The sequence below is a fragment of the Phodopus roborovskii genome, unplaced genomic scaffold (assembly GCF_943737965.1).
Source record: "Phodopus roborovskii unplaced genomic scaffold, PHOROB, whole genome shotgun sequence".
Lineage (NCBI taxonomy): Eukaryota > Metazoa > Chordata > Mammalia > Rodentia > Cricetidae > Phodopus > Phodopus roborovskii.
Window position 1 is genome coordinate 31,663,376 of NW_026126540.1, and position 27,560 is coordinate 31,690,935.

Sequence of the window (27,560 nt, forward strand, 5' to 3'; positions counted from 1 at the left end):
AAAACCCAACCAGATATTGTGTATGCCAGAAGGGAGGCCTCAAAACTTGTCTAAAAAAGGAAGTTGCCACACAAACAAGATACTAGCAAACTACACAGTGCATCACATAGCTGATTCTTTACAACCTAAGGGCTTTCAAGGCCATCATCATCACCATTATTCCAGATGAGAAGTGAAGAAAGCAGCAAACTGAAATGTACTAGCAGGAAATGTCTTGCCATTCCAATTCTCTTCAAGCAGTTTTTTTGTGAGTAACTACACTCAGCATCACCATCTCAATTCAAGCTTTCACTTAGAGAAAGTGGTGTTTGGAAGTAGCTGGAGCTGGGTTTGAACCCCTGCAATATCACTTCACAATTGTGGGGAACTCAGATTCCCTTCCTAATCTCTCTAATAGTAGTCTTACACCTACCTGTAAAACAGCTACTGCAACCAATCATAGATGGGCACGGAAGACTAGGGTTAACAAGGTGCCACATGGCTGCCTTCCTGTGGTAGCTATTGTCTCAGTTGCCTTTTTCTTCCACTGTGTTCAGTGGAGGAACCTCCATGGTTCTTTTTGAACCTCCATGGTTCTTTTAATGCAAATTAGAAATCCACTGGTTGCCGTCTACTACCTATAGAGGTAGGTGTTTCTGTATAAAGGAGTAAGTGATCTTAAGTGTCAGGAGAACAAGACTGCACCTAATAAAGATTTGCCAGCCCCCTCTACTAAAAGAAAACAATGTAAAACAATTCTTTTTAATTACATTTGCAGGCTAGAGAGGTGGCTCAGTGAATAAAGTGCTTTCCTTACAAGTGTGAAAACTGAAGTTCTGACACCCAGAATCCACACAAAATCCAGGTGGGTATGGCAGCCTTACTCACAGTCCCAGATCTTGGGAAGCAGAGATGAGGGTCCCCAAGACAAACTGTCTGGTGAGGCCTGCAGAACCAATGAGCTCCAGGGACTGTGAGGACCCAGCTTCAGTAGAGTGAAGAATGACCAAGACAGTCACTCAACATCAACCCCTGGCCTCTACACCCACCCACATACATACAAGCATACACATAACCACCCCCCCATACATAGAGAACAACAAACATTCCATTTACAACAGGATTAAAAACAACCAGAGGAACACATTCAGTAAAATGAGTATGAGAACTTTATAATGGAAATTATTTAAAAACACTGACAGAAAAATTTGAAGTCATCATACATCATGCTCACAGACTGGAAAAGTCAATATTGATGTCTGCTCTCTCAAAACTGATCTGTGTAAATTATGCAACCTCAAAAGGATTTTCTGTAGAAATTTAAGAAGTTGAATCTATATTTGATATGCAAATACAAAGATCCCACAAATGTCAGCACAATCTTGCAGTGGTTCTAAGACATACTATTTTACTTCCCCCATCAATTAACCATGCAAGAATATGTAAATGAACCAATGAACAAAAAGTAACTACAGACATTGACCTAAACTTAGGGTCAACTGACTTTTTTTTTTTTTTTTTAAATCAAGGATGCCAAACATTTCAATGTACTTGTGTTGGGGACAAAGACTGAGAATATATAAGTTTTAAATCACATAGACTATTACACAGAAACTATCATGTATGACTTCGCCTTCTCTGCCAACCTTCTGTCCTAAAGTCTCCACTTAAGTGAGGGCCTGGGGTCAGTGCAGTGGTGGAGTATGCCCTGGGTTTGATCCCAACCAGCCAAATAAATAACCACCAAACCAAACATTTGCAATTCTCTGAAGTGGTCACGTTACTTCCTGCCTTGGTAACCCAATGCAATGTATTTATTTAAAAGAACACTGAGTGCCTTTCTACTTACCTTTTACTATTTATGACAAATAACATTTCCCCTCTATGAACTTCCCTGCCCTTTGTAGTGAGATATCCACCCTGCCCGCACCTGTTGCACTGACCACGCCCACTGGGTCATGGGGACAGGTACAGGCATGACCTGGGAGGGGACTATGTCTGGGGTCCTGGATCCCAGCTCTCTCTCTTACTTCCTGGTTGGAGACAGAGAGCATCCGGAGGCATCCTTGGGATGGGAACCTGCGCAGTCATCTGTTTCTGGTGTAAGTGATTTCTCCCAGAATAAGCATCCATCAGCCTATTATTTCCCAGATTCTTATTTACCACGCTACAGCCCTTCCCAAGGGAAATGGCACTTTACTAAGTACTCAGCATGCTATTAGCAGAACTGAAAGTTGACAAGCTAGTGGGTTAATGTTATTAGTGATCGGACAGCTAGAGGAATAACAAAAGAGCTGGTGATCCAGAAATTAACTACCTACTTCTCAAGATTTAGCACAGCGATTCTCAACCTCCGTAATGCTGCGACCCTTTAATACAGTTCCTCCTATTGTGGTCACCTCCAGCCATAAAATTATTTTCATTGCTACTTCATGACTGTAAGTTTGCTACTGTTATGAATCCTAATGTAAATATCTGATGTGACCCTTGTGAAAGGGTTATTCACCACCCCAAGGGGTCTGGTTGAGAGCCACTGACTTAAAAGTGACAAGGTAAATGATGCTCAGTATGTGCAAACATAGTAGTTTGTCCTTCAGTAATGACTTTTAAAGGACAGCCAGGCAGTGTTGGGGCACACATTTAATCCCAGCACTTGGGAGGCAGAAGCAGGTGGATCTCTATGAGTTCCAGACCAGACTGGTCTACAGAGTTCCAAGGACAGCCAGAACTACACCGAGAAACCCTGTCTCAACCCCCCCTCCTCAAAAAAAAAAAAAAAAGACTAGAAACGTATCTAGCTACAACTCTTTCAGGATTAAAAAATGAAGAAAGAAAAAAGGAAATGATTCTAGATGCTCCTTCTGGACACTCACCTCCATTCTTTCTTGCCCTGTGGTAGAAACAAGCCCTGAAGCTCTACCATGGAGTCCTCGTGCAGCAAACAATGAGAAACAGGAATACTAGACGGGGGAAAAATAGAAAAGATTCTTAGGTGCAAGGAACAGAAGCCAACAGACTGAAGTCAGATCCAAGCTTGAATTTTTTTTTTTTTTTTTTTTTTTTTTTTATTATTATTTTTAAATTGATTTATTTGGAGACAAGGCTGGCCTGGAACTCTTGGCAATCTTTCCTCTGCCTCTTGAGTCCTCAGATCACAAGCATGTGCCAACACTGCCACAGTAACTACAGATTTTTACACTAAGGGTTTAGTGCACGTGGCTTGTAAATCCCATATATCATTATCCATGTGGCTTCCCAAGGAAAGGACCCAGAGTTTCTCTTTTTCTACGTCCTAAAACAAAGCATAACAACAATTATGTTTTTCTTCATGCCTTAGGAGTTTAAAACTGCCTGTTATATGATGTCTACACTGCGATACTCCCAGGAATGACTTGTAGTCTAAGGTTGGCTATAAGGCGGACTCACTGTGAATTCTCCTCAGGTTCTCCTGTTACCCTTCATCCATTAATAACCCAATTAGCTGTCACTTAGTGCTACTCACCTATCTACCTCTAGTATAATTTACTAATTTGCTTCTTGCTTGGCATAATTCATTTTAATGTCCCTCCTAGCTTACAGAAGAAACATGTACAACACCGAGACTGAACAGGTTTTAGACAAAGTGTAAAGCATTGTCCTGTGACTTGTAAAACTATTTCAGCCTGCCGTCTGCTATCAGACACACTTCAGGCCTCAAGTCAAAGTACTGTACTAGCTTGTAAGGCCACTGCCCACCCATGTATGCGGCACTCCATTTAAGAATGTTAACCCATCAGGCAGTGGTGGCCCACTGCCCGATCCCAGCATTGGGAGGCAGAGTCACGAGGACCTCTGTGAGTTAGAGGCTGCTCTGCTCTACAAAGCAAGTTCCAGGGCAGCCAAGGCTACACAAAGAAACCCTGTTCTCTGGGTGTATGAAGGAGGGATGTTAACTTTTTTAGAGGATTTTTTTTTTTTTTTTTTAATGTTTAGGGGTATTTTGTCTGCATGTGTGTCTGTACACCATGCACATGTTGTGCTTGCAGAGCCCAGAAGAGGGCATCAGATACCCTGGAACTGAAGTTACAGACATTTGTTAGCCTTTATATGGATGCTGGAAATTGAACAGATTGCCTCTAAAAAGCAGTCAGTGCTTTTAAACATCTCTGCAATCTCCAAGAATATTCCTCTTAATACTGAACCAAACCTGATATTGATGCTTAATTCGTATAAACATGAGTATGCTTGTGTCTCACAACATTTGAGCAGGGTATATTTAGAAACTAGGAATAAATAGTAAACCCCGATGCAAAACGAAGGCACAAATCACACAACTCATTCTAGGACTAATATCCATTACAAAGTTATGATACTGAAGAAAATAACTTTGCTCTACAAAGTTCAGCAGACAAGAGACCGGGAAGAAATGGTAAATAATGCTGCAGTTTAATTCCATTTAGACAATGCAGACACCTGATATATAAGATCATCACACGTGTGAGCAGTATTAGCTTTCCTCCCTTTGAAGAAGCTTGATGTTTCCAGGTCTCGGCCTTCGCATCCATAGAACCCGAGCTGCCCATGGATCTCTGAAGTTTCTTTCAGCCCTACTCCCTAAAAAAAACTGTTATTAACCTCACACCACTTTGCTCAGGAAAACAGCAGGTATCTAATTCCTAATGTTTTTAACCTCAAACATTAAAAGGGGAGACCTAAAACTGGCGCAAAACTAGCGAATTAATAATTCCCACGTCCACTGTCTACACTTTCTGGAGGAAGCGCAAAGGATGCTGGGGCAGCGGGGGGGGGGGGATGGCTAAGTAAGGCCAGACAGGTGACTAGAAACTTGAAGCTGAGCCTAGCAGGATCTGAATACAGAAGGAACCCGCGACCCAGAGTCATAAGGTGACCAGCCTGGGTCACTCCGTGGAATGGGCGCTGGGCCTGAGACTTACTCGGTGGCCTGCACGAAGCCGCATGTGTTCGTCCGGCACACGTAAAAGCTCTTTCCCTTATTCGGGCCATCGCGGACGCCGGTCTTTAAGAAGCAGACGGTCCCTGGGGAGAGAAGGAGGTCAGCAAGGGCCACTCCAGGCCAGTCCCACAGGCCCGGAGAGAGAAATCCCGAGACGCGGAGTCCTACCGTGCTCTGGACACTTAACCACTTCCATGACGCTAACTGGAAGCCCCGGCCACGCCGGGTTTCCGTCCTTGACCCCGCCCCCACGACGCTCCGCCCAGCGCCCGAGCCCCTGGATCCGGACAACCAATCAAATGGGAGATTCGTTCACCTTCAACCAATTACAGCTGCCCTCAGGCTTGGCGCGCGCAGAAATCAAACCCGGAGTGACGGGGCGTGGCCGGGGTCAAGGGAGGATGCGGGGAGGTTCCTGAGCCTTGCAGAAAGCAAGGGCTAGGGAAGCCGAACGTGGGAGAAAGCTTGACCTAGTGAGGTTGAGCCTGAGCAACTCCTGGGTAACCGGTGGGTCGTGAGGCACCCTGGGGGAGCCTGAGCCGCTCATTTGCTGGGGAAGCATCCTCTGTGGGCAGTGGCGGAGACGCAGGAGGGTCCCTTAAAACTGCGGGGATGTATTGTACTGTCTGTAATAGAGTAGGCTCAAAGACTTCCTTGGGGCCCCGACAGCCTTTAAATGAGTGTAGCGTCCTCCCCTCAAAGTCACCCAAGGTTAAAGAGGCCTGAGTGTGGGACCTCAGAACAGCTGCAAGGATCTCAGTTCCAGGCTCAGCGCTCTTGACCTCGCTTGTTGTGAGGTTCTTAGGTCCACCTAGTGTGCAAGAGTCCTCTAGAGGAACCAGAGGAAAATAGCGGGCGTGCAGGCTAATTTTACTTTGTATATTTGGCATGGTCAAACCTTTTGAACTTATTTGGTATTTGTAGTTTTAAAAATCGAGAGTGACGTTGAAAGCATATTGAATTGAATTTGAAATTGTAATCAAGGGGCTAGAGACAAGGCTCAGAAGTTAAGAGTGCTTGTGGAGTTTGGTTCCTATCACGTACTTCTGGTCGCTCACAAACACTCCAGTTCCAGGCCTCCACGGACTCCCACACTTAACTTATGCACACAAAGAGACACATACACAGAATTAAAAATAAAATAAATCTTTAGAAGTTGTAATCAATTCTATTAGTGAACGGAAGGGGAGAAATGACTAGCGGAGCCTGGTTGCAATAGAGATGGCTTCATATTTATGTCTCAGCCATACAGAGTGGCACACACAATTGCTACAAAGATAGAAAAGCTGCAGTGTCTAAGAAGTCTGGGCTGCGTAGAGAATGTAAAATTTTAGGAGTCTGGAGGAGGGGAGAGAGACCCAAGGTATCATTTATGAATTAAACAGTTCTTACCAAATAGCTCTTTTGGTACTCCAAAGGTGTTTGAGAAATATAAATTCTCTTAATGCACACATTTAAAACAATTATTCTAACCACAAAGGGCTTACTCAATGGAGGAGACTGAACTAGCTTTAACCTACATAAATATAAAATAGTGTTTAAATGATAAGAGGAATGGAGTCAGCAGCAAACTCTGGAGAGCTGGAGGAAAATGAGAATTCCCAAGTGCATTCAGAGTACCCACAGTTCTCCAGCGAAATCTTACAAATGGGTGGGGCATTTTCCAGATTGCAATTCAAAGGCCTGTATGTGCATGTGAAGTAGATACTGTGTAAGGAGATGGAGACCACAAACGCTTGGTTGGTGGGAAGAGGACTGTGGCGAGTCTTTCTTGCACAATATGATTTTGAAACAAGACAAAGTTCAGGTCTCAGATGAGGCATTCCAGATGAACTTTTCCTCTACCTCTGCAGCTGCCCATCTACGGAGTTCCAACTCAGCAGGTCAAACTCAGCAAAAATGGACACAGAAAACTTATAGGAAGGGAAATTGTCTTCTGTAAATTTAGGATCTGCTAAATCAAAATTTTTAGACCCCCAGGTCATATTAACAAGATAGGGGTGGGGTGGTGAGACAGCCAAGTGGATACAGGTTTTGTGTATGTATATTTCGTATATAGTCTTAGCCTAAAAACCTGTAGAGACCTTGGAGAATAAGCTTTGTAAATCTTTATTTTGAGTTGAGAGTGTCAGTTTTGGTTTTCCTGATAGCTTGATATACTCAGAATGAATGTTTGGATTAGATCCTAAATCTAGATATTTGAAATAATCCAATAAATTATTTAAGTGTGGGGCTGACTCAAACACAAAAGTTTATGTTGGAATTATTCTGTAGCTGGACTGTGACAGTGACTGCACTAAAATTAAAAACAGATATTTGTTTATTTATTTATTTATTTATTTAGAGATAGCCTTAAGATTAGCTCAACCTGGTCTAGAACTGGATATGTTTCCCAGGTTGACTTCCAATGTCCAATCCTCCTGCCTCAGCTTCCTGAGTGATGAGTTTGTAGAGATGCAGCCCCATGCTTGGCTTAGAATTGTACCCTTCAAATAAGTGATTTTTTATGAGATCTAAACTAGCCCTCAAGAAAACTGTTTTTTAAAATGTTAAGTGGTGCCAGAACCTTCCACGTGGAAAGTAAATGGTAGGCATGTTAACATCCTTAGGAAATAGCCTAGGGGTTGAAGAACTGGGTAGTAGAAACCCTTTCATTTCAGATGGTGTTGGTCCAGGGTGACACACACATTTTAATACACTGAGGAAATGAAAAAAAAAAAATCTTCCCAGCACTCTGCTGCCTAACATCTGTTAAACTTATTGGGCAGTTGTTAGATTCTGGAGGTGAAAGGACCAGCCAAAACAGTAGCCCCCTTGACATCCCTGTGAGCATCATTCTGTCATTTGTCGGAGTCTAGTAGTTCTGCAGGCCTTGTTTATCATATATGTGTGCAGATGTGGTTTTTCAGCCAGCCATCAGTTTCCTATCTTGTGGGTGGGGTGGGGTGAGGAAGCAGTACTGGGAGACCTGGATGCTAAGTACTGAATCACTGAGTACCACCCCGCCCAACACTCGCCTGACTTCCCGAAGCTCTCAGGTGTTTGGATTATTGTAGGCTGAGCACCTCATTCTAACTGTCAGGGAACACATCTTTGCCCTGCAGCATTCTGAGAAGGGAGGTTGTCAAATCGCAGTTTTCTCTGAGGTACAACGTTCCTTGTAAGATAAGGGCTTTTACCGAATAACTACAGTTAGAGCTCACCGCAACCCTAGCAACACGCAATCTTTACTGTCTGATTTAAAGACTTAAGATAGCCATGTCTGGTGGCTCACCCTTGTAATCCCAACATAAAGAAGGAAGGTTGCCTTGAGTTCAAGACAATTCTGGCCTACGCAAATAGTACCAGGCTAGCCTGAATTATACAGCAAGACCTTGTCTCAAATGACTAGGGTCTTGTCTCACACACAAAAAAAATTATTATGGTGCTAAACTAAAATTTAAACATTTTAAAGTCATTCAGTGACTCAGATATTTCAACTGCATATCATCAGACATTGGGTGTTTGCATGCAGATAGTTTAACAAATTTAAGACCAATCAAAAGTCCACTAGGTGGCAGCATATTAACGTGAAAGCCACGCAGAAGGCCAACCCACCAAGTTTCTTTCTTTTTTTTTTTTTTTTTTTTTTTTTTTTTTTTTTTTTTTTTTTTGCTTAAAAATATGTACTGCTCACTCAATTTCATTTTGTTTGGTGCCTTCCTAATATATGAGAGTTTTAAACTTGTCCTTTGACAAAGGCAAAATCAAGATGATAAGGTGGGCAAAAATCTTTATACTTTGAGCTACCAATCAGTTTGACAAATGCTTTTGTTGTACCAAAATTTTTCAGTGTTAGATTCCAAATTTCCCTGTTCTTAAAGTATGATGCCAAGAGTTTTTCTCCTTGTACAATTCCTTCAAGTGTTTTTTGTTGTTGTTGTTTTTGTTTTGTTTTTTTAAATGTAAGAGTTGCATTGCCAACTGGTTTTGGAACTCTTTTGTATATAGTGTAATGTGTATGTACACATATACATGTGTGTACATGTATGTATTTGTGTGCATGTAGAGGCCAGAGATTGCATCAGAAATCTTCTAGTTCTCCACCTTGTTTTTTCCAACGTAAGTCTCTCAATGACCCTGAATCTTACAGGCTGACCACCAAGCTCCAGGGTCCCACCTGTCTCCATGAAAATCACACCTAGCTTCTAAGAGTGCTGGGATCCAAGCTCAGGCCCTCATGCTTATATAGTAAGGGCTTTACTAGCTGTGCCCTCTCCACAGCTCCTCCTCACAGCTTTAGACCATTTTTTTTTTTTATCCTAAAAATTCCATCAACCCAGTGGCCTCTGTCTTTACACTTTTGCCTTCTGAACATCTTATATAAATGGAGTCGTGAGGCGTGTTGATTGCTTCTGTCTTCTTACACGATGCTATGGAGCTTTGTCATGTCTGGTGTATCAGCATTCCACTGCTGTTTACTGATGAACAACATTCCTTTGTATTCATTCGCCAGTTGACAGACATGGGATCACTGGGAATAATGTTGCTATGAGCATTGATTGACATACAAATATCCACATGGGCTTTGTTCTCGTTCTTGGGTAGATGATTGTCCGTGAAGCTGGGTCAAACGGTGAATTAACTTCTTAACAAATCACCAAATCACTTCCCAAGCTGGCTGCCCCATGTTATTTTCCCAGCAGTACACAAGGTTCCTCTGTTCACCACATTCTCACCGGCACTTGGTATTATCTGTCCTTTTGAATTATTGTCATTCTAACAGGCATAAAATGGCATCTCACTTTTCTTTTAATTTGTATTTCCCTAATGACTATTGGTGTTAAATTATTTTTCATATGCTTTTAGGGTCACATCATCTCCCTGTTTAAATGGTCTTGAAAAGACTTTTTTCTATTAAAGTTTGTATGGGAGTTAAACCAAAACCAAAGTAAAAGTGGCATTAATCCAAGGACATCAGAGAAACAATAATGGTTTGTATAATGTTACACATCAAAATTGTTTGTGTACTCTGACTATAGTCATGCCAGTATTTGGAGACATCAAACTATAAACTTTTAAAGCTCTGTATTACATGGCTCTGTCTCTGTCCCTCTGGGACAGATCTGAGCTGTTTTACTCTCTGTAACTAGCCTGCATTGCTCTTATGATTAAAAAAAAAAAAAAGTCCACTAACACTCACACTAACACCATTAAAAGCAAGTGCACAGGGAGATATGACAAAGACAATGTTCCAGAATAATAATCGTGATTATGTAAGATGGCAGGATTTGAGATGACCTCCCCCAGTTTTCATTCCCATGTAACATCATTACACCGCCATAGAGAGGCCTTGGGGTAACATCTCTGTGCTTCCCCCAGAACCCTTTATACATGCTTACTCCTCAGCCTGGCTAGTGATCCCTTTCTGGTAATTAACCCTTTCTTTTTTGATTCACTATCTTTCCTTCAACTCTTTTGAACCAAGTCCTTTCTCCTTTTTGCTCATCTCCAGACTAGTTATTTTGCTTAATTCTAACTATATTCTCAACTCTAATTTCCAACGTTCCTAAGAAGCAGGAACACTTCTCTATTGCGGTAAATAAGGATCAGGATAAACAAATAGGCCGAATAGATGTTTATTCAGGGAGAAATAACTTATAACCTAGACAGATGAACACCAGGAAATTCAACTCGATCCTCTCCTGTCCGAGTCACGCCAGAAAGAGAGAGCGCCTTCCTGGCCCCCTCCGACCTCCTTCCTCAGGTCACCTCCGCCCATCGCTCCACCCCCCAATGGGCGTGGTCAGTGCTACAGAAGGACTATCTCACTACACTTCTCACTGCTTGCTTCCCTAAGGCCCTAACCATGCTACAGTCAGATGACCAGGACAAGAAGGTTGTTATGGCTGTGGACAAGTTGCCCTGAGTTGCCTTTCCTCGAGGTGGTAACACATGGCACTTGGGCACTGGCTAAGATCTGTTGAAAAGAAATGTGCTACCCCATATTCTGAAGATTCACCACCTCCGGCCTCTCAGGACACTAGAATCTTTTTTTTTTTTTTAATTTATTTTATATAACAAAGTCTATTTAAATGAAAACAAACATTTATAGACAATATTTGGGAATTTGGGCATTGTTCTTTCCAAACTACTTCCTGCTGGTAAGGGGCGCTGTCATGGGGGATTCGAAGAAGATTCAGAAATCCTGGCTGTAGTCTGTAAGGCTGCTTAGGACACTGGAATCTTAATAGCCTAAACAACCTGTGTGGATCTGGTGATGGTTCACCACAGCTCCTTCATATCACGTAGGAGCTGGAATAGAGCAGTCTCTGCATTGCGCTACTATATTTCAGAGCAAAATGCTCTTAAATGGTCCACCCACAGCTGAGCACTTAGCGTTATTTATACTCGACACTTGGACCAGCTATGAGTCCCTGCATTAACTGCTACCCACTGCAGAGAAAAGCTTCTCAGACCAAAGTTGAGAGCCGCTCAAATCTTATGGGTATAAACAAGTATTTACAGTGCTGACAACATGACCATTTGGCAAAATAACTGCAGTAGGTTCTTCCCTAGGGCATATGATTCCCCCAGCCATGGACTTTTGACCAGACATGAAGTCTTCCCTGTGGATCCGACCTCATAGCTGATCAGAAAGCAGTTGGCTATTCCCCAGGTAGTGATGCTGCACAATTTCACATTTTTCCAGGCAGATTGGTATTGTAGCATGCAGGGTCCAGTGCTGGGCAAGACTATTGATGTTTTTCTTCTCCAGCAGCCCACATAGCACCCGGCACTGTTGTAAGCTAGTTGGCAGGGAAAACCTTTCCTGGTTAGTTCGACATTGATTTCTCTATGTCCTGCATCCAAAGTGAGTATTATCTTTAGCAATAAGGTCTACCACATAGGTATGATGAGCAAGGAAGAGCAATGGTATCCCTCCCCTTGGGTTACACGATCATAGGTTTCCATATAGCTTTCCCTGCACTGTTCATGTTGGTTAGCCCTTCTGCCAGCACATTTCCCCACCTCCACCCTACTTCATGTCTCTACTTTCATTTTGCCTGTCTCTCCTCTCTTAAGTTGTCCACTCTCCAGTGGCCCGTTTCTACTTCCCGGCTTCCACATGTACCCCAGGTTAAAAAAAAAAAAAAAAAAAAAAAAAAAAAAAAGATTAAAGCTAGTATCTACACACGAGAGATAACATGCAATGTTTGTCTTTCTGAGCCTAGGCAGCCTCAAGGTTTTTGCAGTTCCATATATTTACCTGCAAATATCATTATTTCATTGTTCTTCATAAGTGAATAAGTAATACTCTATTGTGTATATGTATCACAATTTTTCTTTCCCATTTGTCAACTGATGTGCATCTTGATCAATTCAATTGCCTAGCTATCATGACTATAAGGAACATGAATATGTAGTTATCTTTGTAGTAAGATATAAGTCCTGTGGGTGTATGCCCGGGTTCAGGGAATTTCAAGGAAGAGGTAACAGATGGGAAGGAGAACTATGAAATGCAGACTTTTGGTCATGCCATGGCCATTGTCTGCACTAATTCATAGCAGCCATGGTTATCTACACAAGACTTGTACAAGACTGAGCCAGTCAACATTCTAAAGTAGACTGGGGGAGGAGGCTGAGGCCCTGCTGCCACCAGGTGAGCTATTTGCAGTTTGATCGCTTCTGTGAGAGGGAAAGTCACTGTCATTTGAGGACATGGCCGCTGGTAAGTTGCTCGAGCCCCAGTGGATGATCCCACACCCATGTGTATATGGGCAGTACTAGTTGCTGTTGGGGATATTAACAATTTGCAAAAGATGATGTGAGGTTAGGAGGGAGATGAAGAGGAGGGTCTAGGAGGAGTTGGAGGGAGGTGGTAGTGGACGGGTATGATCAATATGCATTATATAAATGTAGGAAACTCTAAGAGAATGCAAAGAAACTATTCAAAACAAAAACAAAGTATTCTTTAAGAAATAGCAACCTTTTAAAGGCATGATTGATCCGGCTATTTCCCTGAGCCGAACTTCCCAGTGGCTCTCTATTAAGTTGGAGAAGGCTATAAATCTTCCCCTGGGGCCATAGGCTCTGGCCCAGCCCATTTCCTTTCCTATCCACTGCAGTCCTGCCACTTGCTTGCCACATGCCTACCCCATCTGCCTTCAGTTCCTTCAGTGCATAGCTTCCCTTTGCCCCATCACTGCTTTTCCGGGTTCTTTAAAGGTCCAGCCTCCCACCACTGAAGCCCCACTCAAAGCAATACCTCCGACACACTTGCCCTAACTACATCTCCCCAGAGCCTCTTCCCTGCCGTTCTCTCTGGGAGAGCCCATTCCTTTTCCACATAGCACTATGACATAGTTGTCTGCTTGTCTGTTCATTGTCCATCTCTTCGATCGACTATACATAAGTGCCAAGATCAAAGACTAGTTGTGTTCACTAAATGACTGCTCTAAATACGGGTCATAGAAATTCAATATACCTGTTACATGGGTGGGTGAAACCAAAGTGGAAGGAAACTTACCATCACTTAGTTTGCTCCCTGGTCCCTTGCACAGCATTCCTAGTGGGTGTGGCACAGCAACTCCTGCTCACAACCAGTTCTCTATTATTATCACACGTCAGTAACTTCTAATACCAGCTGAGGCTGGCTGAGAAGGAATTGTTATCTGCAATGACCACCTACTTGCCATTTGAAGCAATGGTACATCGAGTCTTTTCTTGTATCACTTTAAAATATTCTAATATGGCCATTTCGTTCTCTTCATATAGCTCGTGCATTGTTTTCTTCCAGAGAAACCGTTCCAACTGCCACACTTCTCTCCCCCATGGGCCTCCTCCCACAGTCACGTTTTTCAAGGGATATTTGCTTCATTTCAGGAATCTCAAATGAGAATACTGCGGGATACTTATTGCCTTTATTTTGGCTCTGACCGGTTTATCATGTGGCTTCCCCCCCCCCATCTCTTTGTAGCAAATATGTCACGCTAGTAATTCATATCGAGTATGCAATCAACCTGGACCGTGGCTTTCATTTTTCACACATACGGACTCCAGATATCCAGTGCATCTAATTTGCTTGAACTTAACCATGGATTCTAAATTTCATCTTGTTAGTTTGTTCCATCCTTCTAGCTTGTCCAGACCTCTTTGAATCTTGTTTCTCAGGGCTGACTTATTAGTGCTACCTCCTGACTGAGCACTTGACAAGCCTACCCTCTTTGCCTTCAGCCACACTGTCTATAAAAATGCCGAGCCAGGCAGAGCATTCCTCCAGATAAACATGAAACCATTGTCATTCGGTCAAGAATGGAGTTATAGTGTTCAGTCTATTACTGTTCATAAATGCTGCCCTATTGCCCTCTTATTGATCAGAATTATAGGATAACAGAAAAAGAAATGAGGTTAATCTAGCCTGGCTTCAATCTTTTTTTCTTTCCTTTTTCTTTCTGTTTCTTTTGTTTTGTTTGGGGGCTGGTTGCTTGTTTGTTTGTTTGTTGTGCGTGGCATAGGAAAAGGCCTGAGACCACAGAGGGATATGGCTTTTCAGGACATAGCTTTTGCCTTATACTACACTGGTGATTCATTCAGCCACATCATCTCCTGTCTTGTTGATTTGCCTCACAACATCTATCACTTCCTACTCCAGACCCTGCCTGCCTCCTCCTTCCTCTCCTGGTTTTTGGTCTTCTCTCAAGGTTTATGCGCATTTGGATGAAGGCCAGGAAGAGTCTAAGTAAGGGATTTGCTACAAGAGCTCACAGTGAGAAGAGTTAGCTCTCTTGGTGAGACCTGAGGCCCCCTCCTTGGAGACCACAGGGTAGAAATCCTGCTGAACCACAGGGTCCAGCTCGCTGCATCAGTCCCTCTTAACACTTCCTCACCCTGCTTCCTGGACTGACCTTATGTCATCATAACTGGAAACCAACAGTCTTGTGTCTTTACACAACAGACACTGTCTACTTTCCCCGGGAGGCAGTGAGGCCACCCTAGCTCTGAGAACACTTGCTGCCTCTGTCTCTTAGGATATCTGAAGGACTTCTTCCTAAAAGCTTGCGGTCTACTCCTCACCACTGGGTCATCCAGGCCTACCCATGCAGCTGGGGGGAAATCAGAGAGCCCGAGAAGGGGCCGGGAAAATGTGGTTCTTTTCTCTGTGGGCTGTCGGCTGTTATTTCTGCTTTCTCACCTTTAGGAACTAGCTGCCTTTGTTTCTTCTCTTCCATTCCTCTTTCACTTCTGCTTGTTTCTCTACCCTCACCCAGGACACTTCTTCTGGTGCAGGGCAGAGGGAAGCAGTATTGCTGAATGGCTGGGGTGGGAGCAGTTGCATGCTGGCTCTCTGTCCCTACCCAGAGCTTTGCATGCATCCTTAAGCAATCTCTGCATCCTTAAACTTTTGCATGATGACACCGCTCCTGCCACTTCAGTAATTGCTTATTTCTCATGGAAGAGCTGGAGCATGGCTAAGTGGCAGGTGGGGAAATTTTGCTCACTTCATTTGACTGATTTTGCTTTTAGGTTGTACACGCTATGCATGTGTGTGTGTGTGCACGCAAGAATGCATCTATACAATAAAACATACCAAGCCTATAGCACTTAAATAACTTACTTCCACTGAAAAATGTTATCAGACTTGAAAAACATTCACCTAGGGTAAGTACAGGACCAACAGTTCATTGATAATCCTGACAATTCTGCTATGGCATTATATTCCCCACAGTTCACACACAGAAGCCAATAGACTGGTATTTAGAGAAGGGGCTTTCAGCTGGGTCTCTAAAGGGGAGACTCTGTGGTGACTTTTGATGATTTCCCCAGAAGACACAATAGGGCTCAGGAGAGGGCAGTGGGCAGAGCATTTACCATGCAAGGGTGACATCCTGAGTTTGGATCCCCAGAACCTGGGTTAAAGCTAGATGTGATAGCATACTGTAATTGCATCTGTAACACCAGTACTCCTCCAGTGAGATGGGAGATACCCTGGAAACTTGTGGGCCACCTTGTCTGGCATTTGCGACTACAAATAAGAAACCCTGCTCAAACATGATGAGAGGCAGAATCCAACATCCAATGCTGTTCTCAGACATCCACAAGTGTGCCGTGGCATACATGTGCCGGCCTGAGAGACAGAGATAGACAGAGGAGTGAGAGAGGCACAGAGAGAGGGAGATTGAGGGAAGAGAGAGAGAGAGAAGAAAGATTGTTCTCTTGTCCAGAGAGCATACCGAGGAGGAAGGTAGCTCAGCTCATCTACAGGCCAGGAAGAACCTTCAGCTGACAGAGAATCAGCACCTTGATCCAGGATACAAGCTTGAGAACTGTGAGGAGATAAATTTCTGTTGCATCAGTCAAAATGCCTTTGGTGTTTTGCTCTGGGCCCAAGTGCCCCAATACAAATTCCCAAACTAACTGTTTCCTATCTACCACTGCATATGCATCCTCGCACATTGTTTTCCAAATGTTCCATTGGCATTCAAATCCACATGTAAATTGAATTAGCTAATTAATACAGGTATAAAGTATCCCAGGATAGGAGTCCCTAGTGATTCCGTTTCTCATTATTTTCCATGTATTTATCTATCTTTGCCTTGAATTCCTGGACTAAATCACGCTGGCTTCTCATTTCACTGAAAAGTGCCCAGACCACATTATCTAAATGTTTCTCCATTCCCCTTGCCCTGGTAGTTAGATTCTTTCCTGAAACCATCTCTCCATTCGCCTTTGTGACTGAGAACGGGCAGCAATCCTGTTCAGTCCTTTTTTTTGTGACGGTCTACGCTTGTGTTCGGATCCCATATCTTACTCTCTCCAGATACATCCTGAGAACTAGGTAGCTAGTGTTTCCTTTTCAGGAGATGGTCAGTGATGACAACAATACCTAAAGATGAATGCCGACACCCTCATGTCCATCTCATTTAAGAGCCTCACACGGAGCCCTGTCAAGTCAGAGACATTTAGAGCTTCAGTTCATGGATCTTGAAGGGGCAAAAGGTCCAAAAGTGGTTGGTGAGAAGTAGTTAGTGTCTCCAATCTGCCTTATTGGAACTTGCTTCTTGATGAGGGCACCTGTGTTTACCAAGTCTCTTGTGAGGACAGACAAACTCCTAACTGGTGGCACCTAGTCATATGTTGACGCATGGGAAGTATAATGATGCATGGCACTTTTGCCGAATGCCTTTCCTTACTCAAGCACCGCTGGTATACTTCTAAGTGTGCCGGGACCTGACGCCGGAGGGAGTGGGCGGGCAACCCTTACACTGGAAGCTGGAAGCGGCTTCAAAGGCCTTCAGCTCCACTCAAGGTTTCCCCTCAGTGAGCTATTCGCTGCACATAGAACTGCGATTTGTCAGCTTTAGGGTTTAGAAGGCACCTGAACCCTGCTCAAGGGAACACTGGCCATTCTGAAATCAGCAACCTTTTATTGAGCAGGTGGTATCTTGAGCAGTGACAACCTGAGACCCCTCAATTTTCTGCAGCCAGCAGGGTGGTACAAATAGCTGCTGCCAGACAGGCCATTAAGCAATGCAAAGACTCCCTAAAGACAGACTTGAGAGCACGTAGCATCTGCCTTCCGTGACCAGAGACCATTGCAAAACTCACTCTCCTGTGTCTGTTTAAACTGCCTCATAAGGTAACACAGAGTGGACATATACTCAACTTGTGTTGGGATGAAAGGAACTATGTGGAAGTCAGGGCTGAGTACAAAGGGCGCCCCTGCTTTCCCAGGCCAAATTCGTCTCTCTCTTAAGAGCTAGCTGGCACTTAGAGGATCCAGGGACCTAGCATTGCTATTCTCCCAGTGCTCCTCCCATGTTACTTATATGTCTCTGTTCATGGGAGGGTGGAGTCTGCAGCGGACGAAAGCACATTGTGATAGAAGGGGCACTGCTTTGGAGTCATAATCCTTAGTGATCATAATACTGTGCTTCCCTGTTTTATACTTACGATGGATAATTGCAAGTGTCAGCTTGATTGAACTAAAGAATGCCCAGATACCTAGTACAATATTGTTCCTGGATATGTCTGGTAGGATGTTGCAGGAAGAAATGAGCAAGTAAGCCATATAAAGATTGGTGCTGTGGGCTGGAGAGTTGGGTCAGTGGTTAAGAACACCTGTTGCTGTTGCAGAGGACCCCGTGCTCACATAGAGGCTCGCAACCACCTGTAACTTCAGTTCTAGGGGTCCTAACACCCTCTTCAGACCTCCACAGTCACCAAGTACACCCACGGTGCACATAAATACATGAAGGCAAATTATCCAATACACATACAATAAAATAAAATAATCCAAAATTTTTAAATAAAAAGAGCAGCCTCCAGGTTGGTAGCTACAAACCATTACCAGTACAAATAGAACAAGAAGTCCAAGAAAGAGCAGATTCTCCCTTCTTGAGATTGAATATCAACCCTTGAGCATCAGAGCTTTTGGTCCTTGGGGATGCAAGACCTACATGTTTTTGCCCTTCAGTTCTCAGGCCTTAGGCTCCAGTGCAAGAATCACCTCATCAGCTCCCCTAGTTTATCAGGCCACTGGATTCTGATGAAATCACACCATTAGCTTCGCTGAGCCTGTGGCCCGCAACATTGTACTAGAGATTCACTGCTTCGATGACTGTGAGAAACAATTCCCAGGATAAAATTCCTTTTACATCTCCGTTCAGATCCTGTTGTTTCTGCTTCTCTGGAGAACTCTGACTGATTCCATTTTCTTCACAGTGTTGTCACAGAGATTCAATCAACCTAAACTGGCAACTTCTGCATGCCTGGCTCTTACCGTAAGCCTGTCACACAATCAGTAAATATGTGTATCTCATAATTTCTCTTTCATACTAAACTTCTACAATGTTGATCATCTACTTGATTCTCAATTTTTAATTTTAATGCTATTTATCATTTTATCATATAAAATGTGAGGTGATTTTTAAAAAAACATTATTTCTAGTTACTCAAGCATTATTCACTAGAAGAAGCATTTTCTCCTCAATACAGTAGCAGCAGTACTAAATGTATTTGTGTAGATTTATTTCTGATCTCCAATTCTACTCTACTGGTCTCTTTCTTTATATCGACATATTTCAGGTGGTTTTAATTATTGTACTTTACAGAATTTCCTGGAATCTAATTATGTAGTTCCTTCAGCTTTTTATTTTCAAACATGGTCTTCTTGACCCCAAATAATTCATATTTTTATTTATACTAGAATGAGCATGTTGATGTGTAGGCAGAGGTTTCTGTTCTGCCTGATCCTGCAGCCCAAATAAACACACAGAGGCTTATATTAATTATAAACTGTTAGGCCCATGGCTCAGGCTTCTTACTAGTTAACCCATTTCTATTAATTTGTATATCTCCATGTGGTCTTGGCTTACCAGAAAATGCCTGGACTTCTTTCTTCCTCTGCGGCTACATGGCATCTCCTCCAAATCACTGTCTGCATTCCTCTTCCCATAATTCTAGTCTGCTAGCCCCGCCCATACTTCCCAACTGGCTATATTCTGCCTGTCCATTGGCTGAAACAGCTCTATTCATCAACTGATAAGAGAAAAATATGTTCACAGCAAACAGAAGGACATCCCCCATCACTGATGCCTAAAAATAATCTGGGATTTAAGTCAGGATTCCATTAAGTGTGACACTAATGAATTTTGGGCTTGTCAAGTATTCATTGTGGAAGGGGGGAGGCTGCACTCTGTGAATAAGGCCAGAGAATACCTGATGTCTTATTCACTAGCACTTCCCAAAGCTGTGACACCAAAAATGTCTCCAATACTGGCAAGTATTCACTAGGGAGCAAATTTGCCCCTTCCTTCATTGCTAATAACTGCTTTACAACAGTAGATCAACTCAAAGATAATTGACATGTTAATGATGCTGGGCCTTTTAACTATGAAATAGGCTCCCTACAATAGGTCTTTTTTCAGCCCAGCAACGACTTACCTGTAGTAGAATATATAGAATTCTTCTACATATTTTCTTAAATTTATTTTAAGGCATTTGACATTTTATTCTATTATAAATATCATTTCTAAATTATTTGTTATCAAATTACAGTTCACTTTTTTTTTTTTTGTATTGATCTAGAACCCGACTTGAATTTCCTACAAATGTAATCAAGTCACCTGAAAATGAAGACAGTTTAATTTCTGTTTCAGTCATTTCACTTTTGATTTCTTTGTCCTGTTGTATTGTTGTGGGGTAAGCCCACATGAGACCACCACATGGGCACTCTTATAGAGGAAAGGAAAGTCTTTACTGCCAGCTGGTGGCTGCATGGGGAACTTGCCCAAATCATGCAGCCCCAAGCCTTATAGCTCTTTGTCTTTTATGCACAAAACCTGCATCCTGGTTGACACACTTCAGGGAGCACAAAGCAGAGCTTCAGAAGCCCCCAAAAAAGGTTAGTTAGTACATTAAGGGACTTTCCTGGAACAAGGTCTTTGTTCAGGTTTTGGGGGTCAACGTGATGGGTTTTAAGGTCAGAATGGTGCCTCTAACATGGCATCAGTAGTGCTAAGGTCTGGGGACCTGTTACAGTATTGCATTTTGAGAGCTTTCAGTCCGGTATTCAAGAGACATAGTGCTAGCCGGCATCCCATCACATTGCTAACAGTCAAGAAGCACTCGGTATTCTATAACTGAATGTGACACCCTTTGTTCATTTGAGAACATCCCCCTCTATTGTCTGTTTTCTGAGAAATGTGTTGGACATGAGCCCTACAAACCACTAAATCTTTCCTTGCACCTACTGAGATGATGAAGAATTTTCTGTTAACACAATGATTTACATAAATTGAATTTTTCATGGTAAGCCAGTTTTGCATTTCTTAATAAAACAGGCACAGTGGTAAATTGTGATTAGATCATGGTTGATTGTGATTTGATGTGTTGTTGAAGTATAGAGAACACAGTCTAAGTGTTTTTTTATGCTTTGTTTTGTTTGTTTGAGACAAGGTCCTATCATGATCTCCTTACAGTCTAAGCTGGCCTCAACCTGTAATCTTCCTGCCTCCACCTCCCGAGTCTGGAATTAGAGGCATGTACCACCATTTTCTTCTCTCTTTCTTTCTCTCATGGAGCTGAAACTGGCCTTGAACTCACGGTCCTCCTGCCTCCATCTCCTAAGACCTGAACTTACAAGCATGTACCTTGACACCTGGCCTAAGCAATGATTTCCTAAAATAGCATATAAAATACAGCCTGTGTGTCATTTTTTGTTCTCAAAGCTACTGCACAAGGAAAGAGATACTCTTTATGAATATGACACCACAGTAACAAGACAACCGTGGAAAGGAATAAAGGTTGGTGTGTATGTGGCACATGTGTATGTGTGAGTGTGTTCCTGTGCATGTGTGTGTTCACATTCAGGTGGAGGTCAGCGGTCAAGCTCACGTGTCTTTCATCAGGAGCTGTCCACCTTGATTTTTGAGACAGTGTCTCTCACTGACCTGGGGCTCACTGACTCAGCTAGTCTGGATGGCCAGTGAGTGCCAGGGATTCACCTGTTTCTGCCTCCCCAGTTCTGGGATTACAGACACATGACACCAAACCAGGCCTTTAAAAAAAATGTGGGTTCTGAGGCTGGAACTCATGTTCTCAAGCTTATCCAGCAAAACCTTTATTTACCACCTCAGCTCTCTCTCAGATTCTTCACTATACTTCACTATACTTTTTTTTTTTTTTTTTTTTGGTGGTGGTGGTGAGGGGGTGTTTCAAGGCAGGGTTTCTCTGTAGCTTTGGAGCCTGTCCTGGAACTAGCTCTGTAGACCAGGCTGGTATCAAACTCACAGAGATCCACCTGCCTCTGTTTCCCGAGTGCTGGGATTAAAGGCGTGCACCACCACCTCCTGGCTCCCACCACACTTTTTAATGTGCTAAAAATCTACATAAAATCTCCTATTCTTCCCATATAAGTGCACATTTCAGTGGTATTAAGTTTAAGCACACTGCTGTGCAATCACAACCATCCAGCATCTTCCCAAATCAAAGCCCTCTAATCAATTAAACACATACCCAGTATCATCCCCATAATTTAGCCCTGGAAAACACTACTCTGCTTTATGTCTATAAATTGGATTACTCCACGCACTTCTTATGAGTGAATGAATCATACAACATTTATCCATTTATGATTGGGATGCTTCACTTACAATGTCTCCAAGGTTCATTCATGTTGTAGTATGTGTCATAATGTCCTTCCTTTTCAAAGAATGGTTAATATTCTATTCTATATATGTAATATAATCTGTTAATTTATTCATATACCCATGGACATTGGATTGCCTCAGAATTTTGGCACTCATGAATGCTGCTATGAACATTGGTGTACAAAAATCTCTTCATGTCCTCACTTTCAAAGCAAAGTTACTGGATTATATGGTAATTCCATTTCTATCTTTTTTTTGTTTGTTTTTGTTGGTAAGATAATATAAATAGTGTAAGGGGAAAAATTAAAGGAATTGCAGCTATGCTGTTCTAACAAGGAGCTCAAGCTTTCTATCTTGTGTGCTATACAAAAATTCATTTGTGATGTATGATAGACCTACTTTCATATGATAAAAGAGCAAAACAGCTGGACATGCAGCCTTGTGATCAGTGAATGCAGCCATAACCTTGAGAAGCTGTTTTGATGGTAGAGTTTTGGTATCAGTGGATGGCCTCAGGATGTGATGCAAGATTGCAAAGGATTGAATCCGTCCTCTAAAACCTTTTAATTCTTTGCACAATTATCTCATATATTACCTTGGCCCTGAGTGCCTTTAAATAGAAATGCATGTTCCAAATTCCTCTGTCTGCATTACTCCCTAAGGACTCTCCTCAGACAAATTGTTTTTCTTTTAATTTACCTGCTTAAATCTAAGTTGATGATCCTTGTTCTATAGTATTATCGTACCAAGAGCTATTAATGGTATGCGTTTCAATTAGGGACTCATTGCACACACATATGTGTGTCATCACACATGGTGTATATCTGCTCTATGTGACCAGGACTTTCAATAATTATTTTCTGTTTGTTTGTAGACTTTCATGAAACACAAACTGAGCTTGACTTCCACCTGCAGCTAAGGAACTCTTGATCCTCCTGCCTCTACCTCCCAGTTACTGGGACTACAGTGTGAGCCCTAATGCACCATTCATGGTGTTCATAGTGATCAGTGTTATAACTAATAACTAAAGCATTGAAAGTCCCTCATATTGAAGTATAGCTTACTCTGTTTATGGAAAAGGGAAGGTTGTCAACTACAGACTCGCACCAGTGAGAACAGGCAGGTTCCATGTTATAGGTTCTTTATGTAGTGCTATGCATGACCTCAGGCCATTAAAAAAAAAAATGCTTCCTAGCAGCAGTCCTATGTGGGGAGATCACTCAAGAGAAGAGTAGGGGCACTCACAATCATAGTTTCCAAAGAGTTTGCAGGGGGTAGGGAGCTCCCTGACATTCTGTCTTGTATCACATACAACTTTATCTGAATATCATCCAGTCTAGAACATGCAAATTGTGGTGGTTTGAAAGAAAATGGCCTCTAAAGGGAGTGGAACTACTAGGGGGTGTGGCCTTGTTGGAGTAGGTGTGGTGTTGTTGGGGGAAGTGTGCCACTGAGGAGGCGGGCTTTGAGGTCTCATATATGCTCAAGCCACACCCAGTGAGATAGCTCACTTCCTGTTGCCTGCAATATACAGAACTCTCAGCTACCTCTCTAGCACCATGTCTGCCTGCATGCTACCATGTCCCACCATGATGATAATGGAATGAATCTCTGAACTGTAAGTAAGTAAGCCACCACAATTAAGTCTTTTCCTTTAGAAGAGCTGCCATGCTCATGGTGTCTCTTCACAGCATTAGGAACCCTAACAAAGACACAAACAAAATAATAAAGAGCACAGCTTTCTCCTAAGGCTTTGTGTGGCCCTCAAAAATATTGAGGTCAATTCAAGGGATTTGTCAGGATCACAGAAAAGGAAAAGGTTTTCACAGTAAAAGACACACAGCCAGAAACAGTTGGGGCTGAGTGAGTAATTTGTCATAAGTGGAACACAGGGTACCAAGGAGAGAGCAGAGAGAGATGAGTTATCCAAGAATCCTATTATTGGATTGCAGAGCAGAATGGAAACCCACCATTCTCTGACTCACAGGAAGAACAGCCTTGGACTTCTTCATCCTGGTGATGATAGTGTATAAACCTTGGAATCATGGGCCTTACCTAATCTGGGCTTTTGTCTCAGCAAACAGTTTCAATAGAACATCTCTATTTAGTAGGTGGTCCAGAAGAGACCTTGGTTTCAGGGGTGATGTGGTAGAAGCTTCACCATTTCTAATAGGCAAATTAAATGTAGATATGAGTATAAAAAATAAAAAATAAATGGAGACAGGCATGAAGGAATATACCTATAATCCCAGCATTCAGGAGGCCAAGGCAAGAGGATTGTATTTCTGGGCTAGCCTGACCTACATAGAAAGATCCTATCTCATATAAAAAGATGAATGTAAAACCAGTTGAGATAGCAAATTTAACTGTCTGCTATATCTGTCCATATTAAAAAAAAATTAGGTTAACATGTACATATTAAACTAAGAAGACTCTCATGATGTATCATTGTATTTAACAAATAAATATTAGATACTTTGTGACCTTCACTTAAAATGCCTTTCTCCTATTTATTTATTTATTAGTTTCTGAGTCAGAGACTTGCTATGTGGCTCAGGTTTGCCTAAAACTTGAACTTTTCTGACAATTTTGTTCTACACTCAAGGCATTCCCAAAATTGATGTCATCACCATTATTTGTGGTAGGAAAATGAAGATGGCCTTCCAGCCAGCTGCCCTCCTTCATTTTGCTGCCACTGCCTTCCCAGCCCAACTTCAGCCAAACTCTTCACTGGTCATTTTCACTCCCCGAATACTCACCCTCCCTTCCCTGCTCAGCAACGCTCACTGGCTGGCCAATGGTCAACGTTAAACTCAAGCATCTGCGCACATTCGAGACCCCTTCTCCCAGCCCTCTCCGTGGGTGTGACACTAAAAGCAAGCCAGAGCTACTCTATGCACTCTTGTGTTTCTCTTGTGAGTCTCCTCTGCCTAAATGCTTTGCCTCAACTCAACTTTTCTTTTAAAGATGTGCCATTACTTTCAGTGCTCAGTCAAATAGCATCTCCCACATGGTATTTCTCTTGTTTCTAAGTGGTTGGAGCAATTTAGTTCTTTGGGGGTAAAATGAATACCCCATGTAACAGGACTGCCGTCTAAGGGGACACAGACATCCTGGAACCTGTCTAGTGATAGTGTAGGGCCCCCCTCAAGAAGGCTGCAAGATCTCCCTGCGGGAAGCAAAGGGAAAGAGCTGTAAAGAGGTCAAGAGCATAGTACCTGAGGCCACAGGACAGGAAGTGGGAGGTTGAATAAGGTGGTCCTAGACTGGTCTTTGTTTAGATGTTACAAAGGAGATATTGGGCAAAATGTACTAGAGCTGTTTTTACAAGAGAATAGCTAGAGAGCATAAAGAGACAGAGACATTAGATTTGTCCCCTTAGAACTGAATGTGATGCAGACAGATGGTCCCCGTTGAGTGCAGTGTTGCCTGCCTGTCTCTCATGCTCCACCCAGCAAACTCTAGGGAGCCCACAGTACCCAACCAAACAGCAAGGAATCATAAGGGAGAGACTTTGCTTCTGAGTGCAAGTGAATCCTCAGCATCCTGCGGAATCCCCAGACATATTTGAAGGACGTTATTGATGGCTAAGACCCTGTTGTAAGCAAGCCATGACAAAAGCCGGTAAAATCTGAATTGCTACTATTGATTTCATTTCATATGAGCACAGGTATGGCTTGAAAAAAAATCGAGATAGAGTGACATTCGTTTATGATTTGAAGGGGTTTAAAACATATTTGTAAGTTGGCTGCTTAGAGGTGAGCAAGCTGCTTTCTTAGCTCAACTGTTATGGACAGGAGCTGCTCCTACCACCATGAACCTGGCCATGGAAAAGAAAAGAAACAAAAAGCCCCTATGTCTTTATAAGTAAGCACTCAATTTTGAACCAGTGATATGAGTATTATCATCAGCAAAATTTCCCCTCATAGCAATACATTAGTGCACAGGATGTGTGTTAAGAGTCTAGCACAGCATTCTCAACCTGTAGGTTGAGGCCCCCTGGGGTGTGTGCGTGGAATGATCCTTTCACATGGGTCGCATATCAGATATCTTGCACCTCAGATGTTTACATTACAATTCTTAATAGTAGCAAAATTGCAGTTATGAAATAGCAATGAAATTAATGTTATGGTTGGGGGTCGCTACAACACGGGGAACTGTATAAAAAGGAAGGTCGCAGCACCAGGAAGGGTGAGGACCACTGGTGTAGGACATCTCAGTAAACCTAAAGTTTGATTCTTGCTCTTCTGCACAGTGCTAGTTGATCCTGGATGAATCTTAACCTCTCTGAGCATCAGTTCCTTGCTTGAGGAAAGGAAACAATCCTTTCTGTGCACTCTACGGGGCTGAATAAACTCTGAAGAGTCATGAGGAATTAGCGTGGCTTGCATCTTTTCACCGCCGCATTCATCTTCAGCAATAAATCAGTTAGTGTTACACGTTTCAAAAGACTAAAAATAATGAGAGGAGCAGCCATGCCTTATTCATCTCTGTGTCAGCTTGTCTTGCTTAGGGAAGGTTCTCAGAACAGTGGCAAGGAGTTCCGCAAGGAGGCGAGCTTTCCACTCTGCATGGGTGTCAGCCTCTCAGGAGGATTCTAATGGCAGAATGGCTTGGACCAGACACCAATACTGACAGCCTAAGACTGTTTATTAAGCCAACCAAATACACAACAGAGGAAGATAAAATAGGTCAAACCAAGTGTTTCAGGAACATAATACATGGCTACTGTGGGCAGAACATTAACCCGAAGAGACAGAGGCTGGAAAACAGCCCCTGGAAAGGGTCAGAAAGAAATCATTTTAGGCTTTGTAGGTCACATGGTGTTCTAGCTTTTTTCTGTTGCCCTGAAAAAGCATTCTGACCAAAAGCAATCTGGGAGGAAGGGTTTGTTTGCTGTGTACATCCATGTCACAATTCGTCATTGAGGGAAACCAGGGCAGGAGCTTGAAGCAGAAACCAGGGAAGAACACTGCTTACTACTAGCTCAGTGTCTGGTTCACTTACCTAGCTTTCTTACACAGCCCAGACCCACCTGCCTAGGGATGGTACTGCCCACAGTGGGCTGGGCCCTCCCATAACAACGAAGAATCAAGAAAATTCCCCACAAACATTCCTGCAGCTCAGTTTGATCTATCCAGTTCCTCGATTGAGGCTGACTCTTCCCAGATGACTCCAAGTTGTGTAAAGTTGATAACAAAAATTAACAGCACACACGGTCTCTCTCCTTAAGGACCTCCCATTGGTCATTTCCTCAGAAAGGTAGCCATGCATGTAATGTAAGGGAATGAGACCCACTGTATTCCAGTCAATTGTATTTAAAGCACAGGCATAAGGTTGCATCAGGCCCTTGGGCTGTGGTCTGCCCATCCCCGAGATAAAGGCTTGTCTCACTGCCAAAGAGGATTTATAACAAAGCCAGGTGGAGACACAGAATAGGAAAGTTGCAATCATTGAGCCCAAGAAAAATCCTCCACCAGCTTCAAACATGAAAC

At 42.8% G+C, this 27,560-nt stretch overlaps 1 protein-coding gene across 1 annotated transcript in view; it reads right to left on the reverse strand.

The window, feature by feature from the left end:
* Ttf2 (transcription termination factor 2) overlaps positions 1–5,186 on the reverse strand; it is a 32,984-nt gene extending 27,798 nt beyond the window's left edge. Inside the window, exons 1-3 of the mRNA XM_051198904.1 lie at positions 5,102–5,186; positions 4,914–5,016; positions 2,853–2,939 (exon numbers count right to left, since the gene is read on the reverse strand). Of these exons, the coding sequence (XP_051054861.1) occupies positions 2,853–2,939; positions 4,914–5,016; positions 5,102–5,129 (218 nt within the window). The 5' untranslated portion in view covers positions 5,130–5,186. The remainder of the gene's footprint in view (positions 1–2,852; positions 2,940–4,913; positions 5,017–5,101) is intronic.
* Between the last annotated feature and the right edge of the window lie 22,374 nt (positions 5,187–27,560).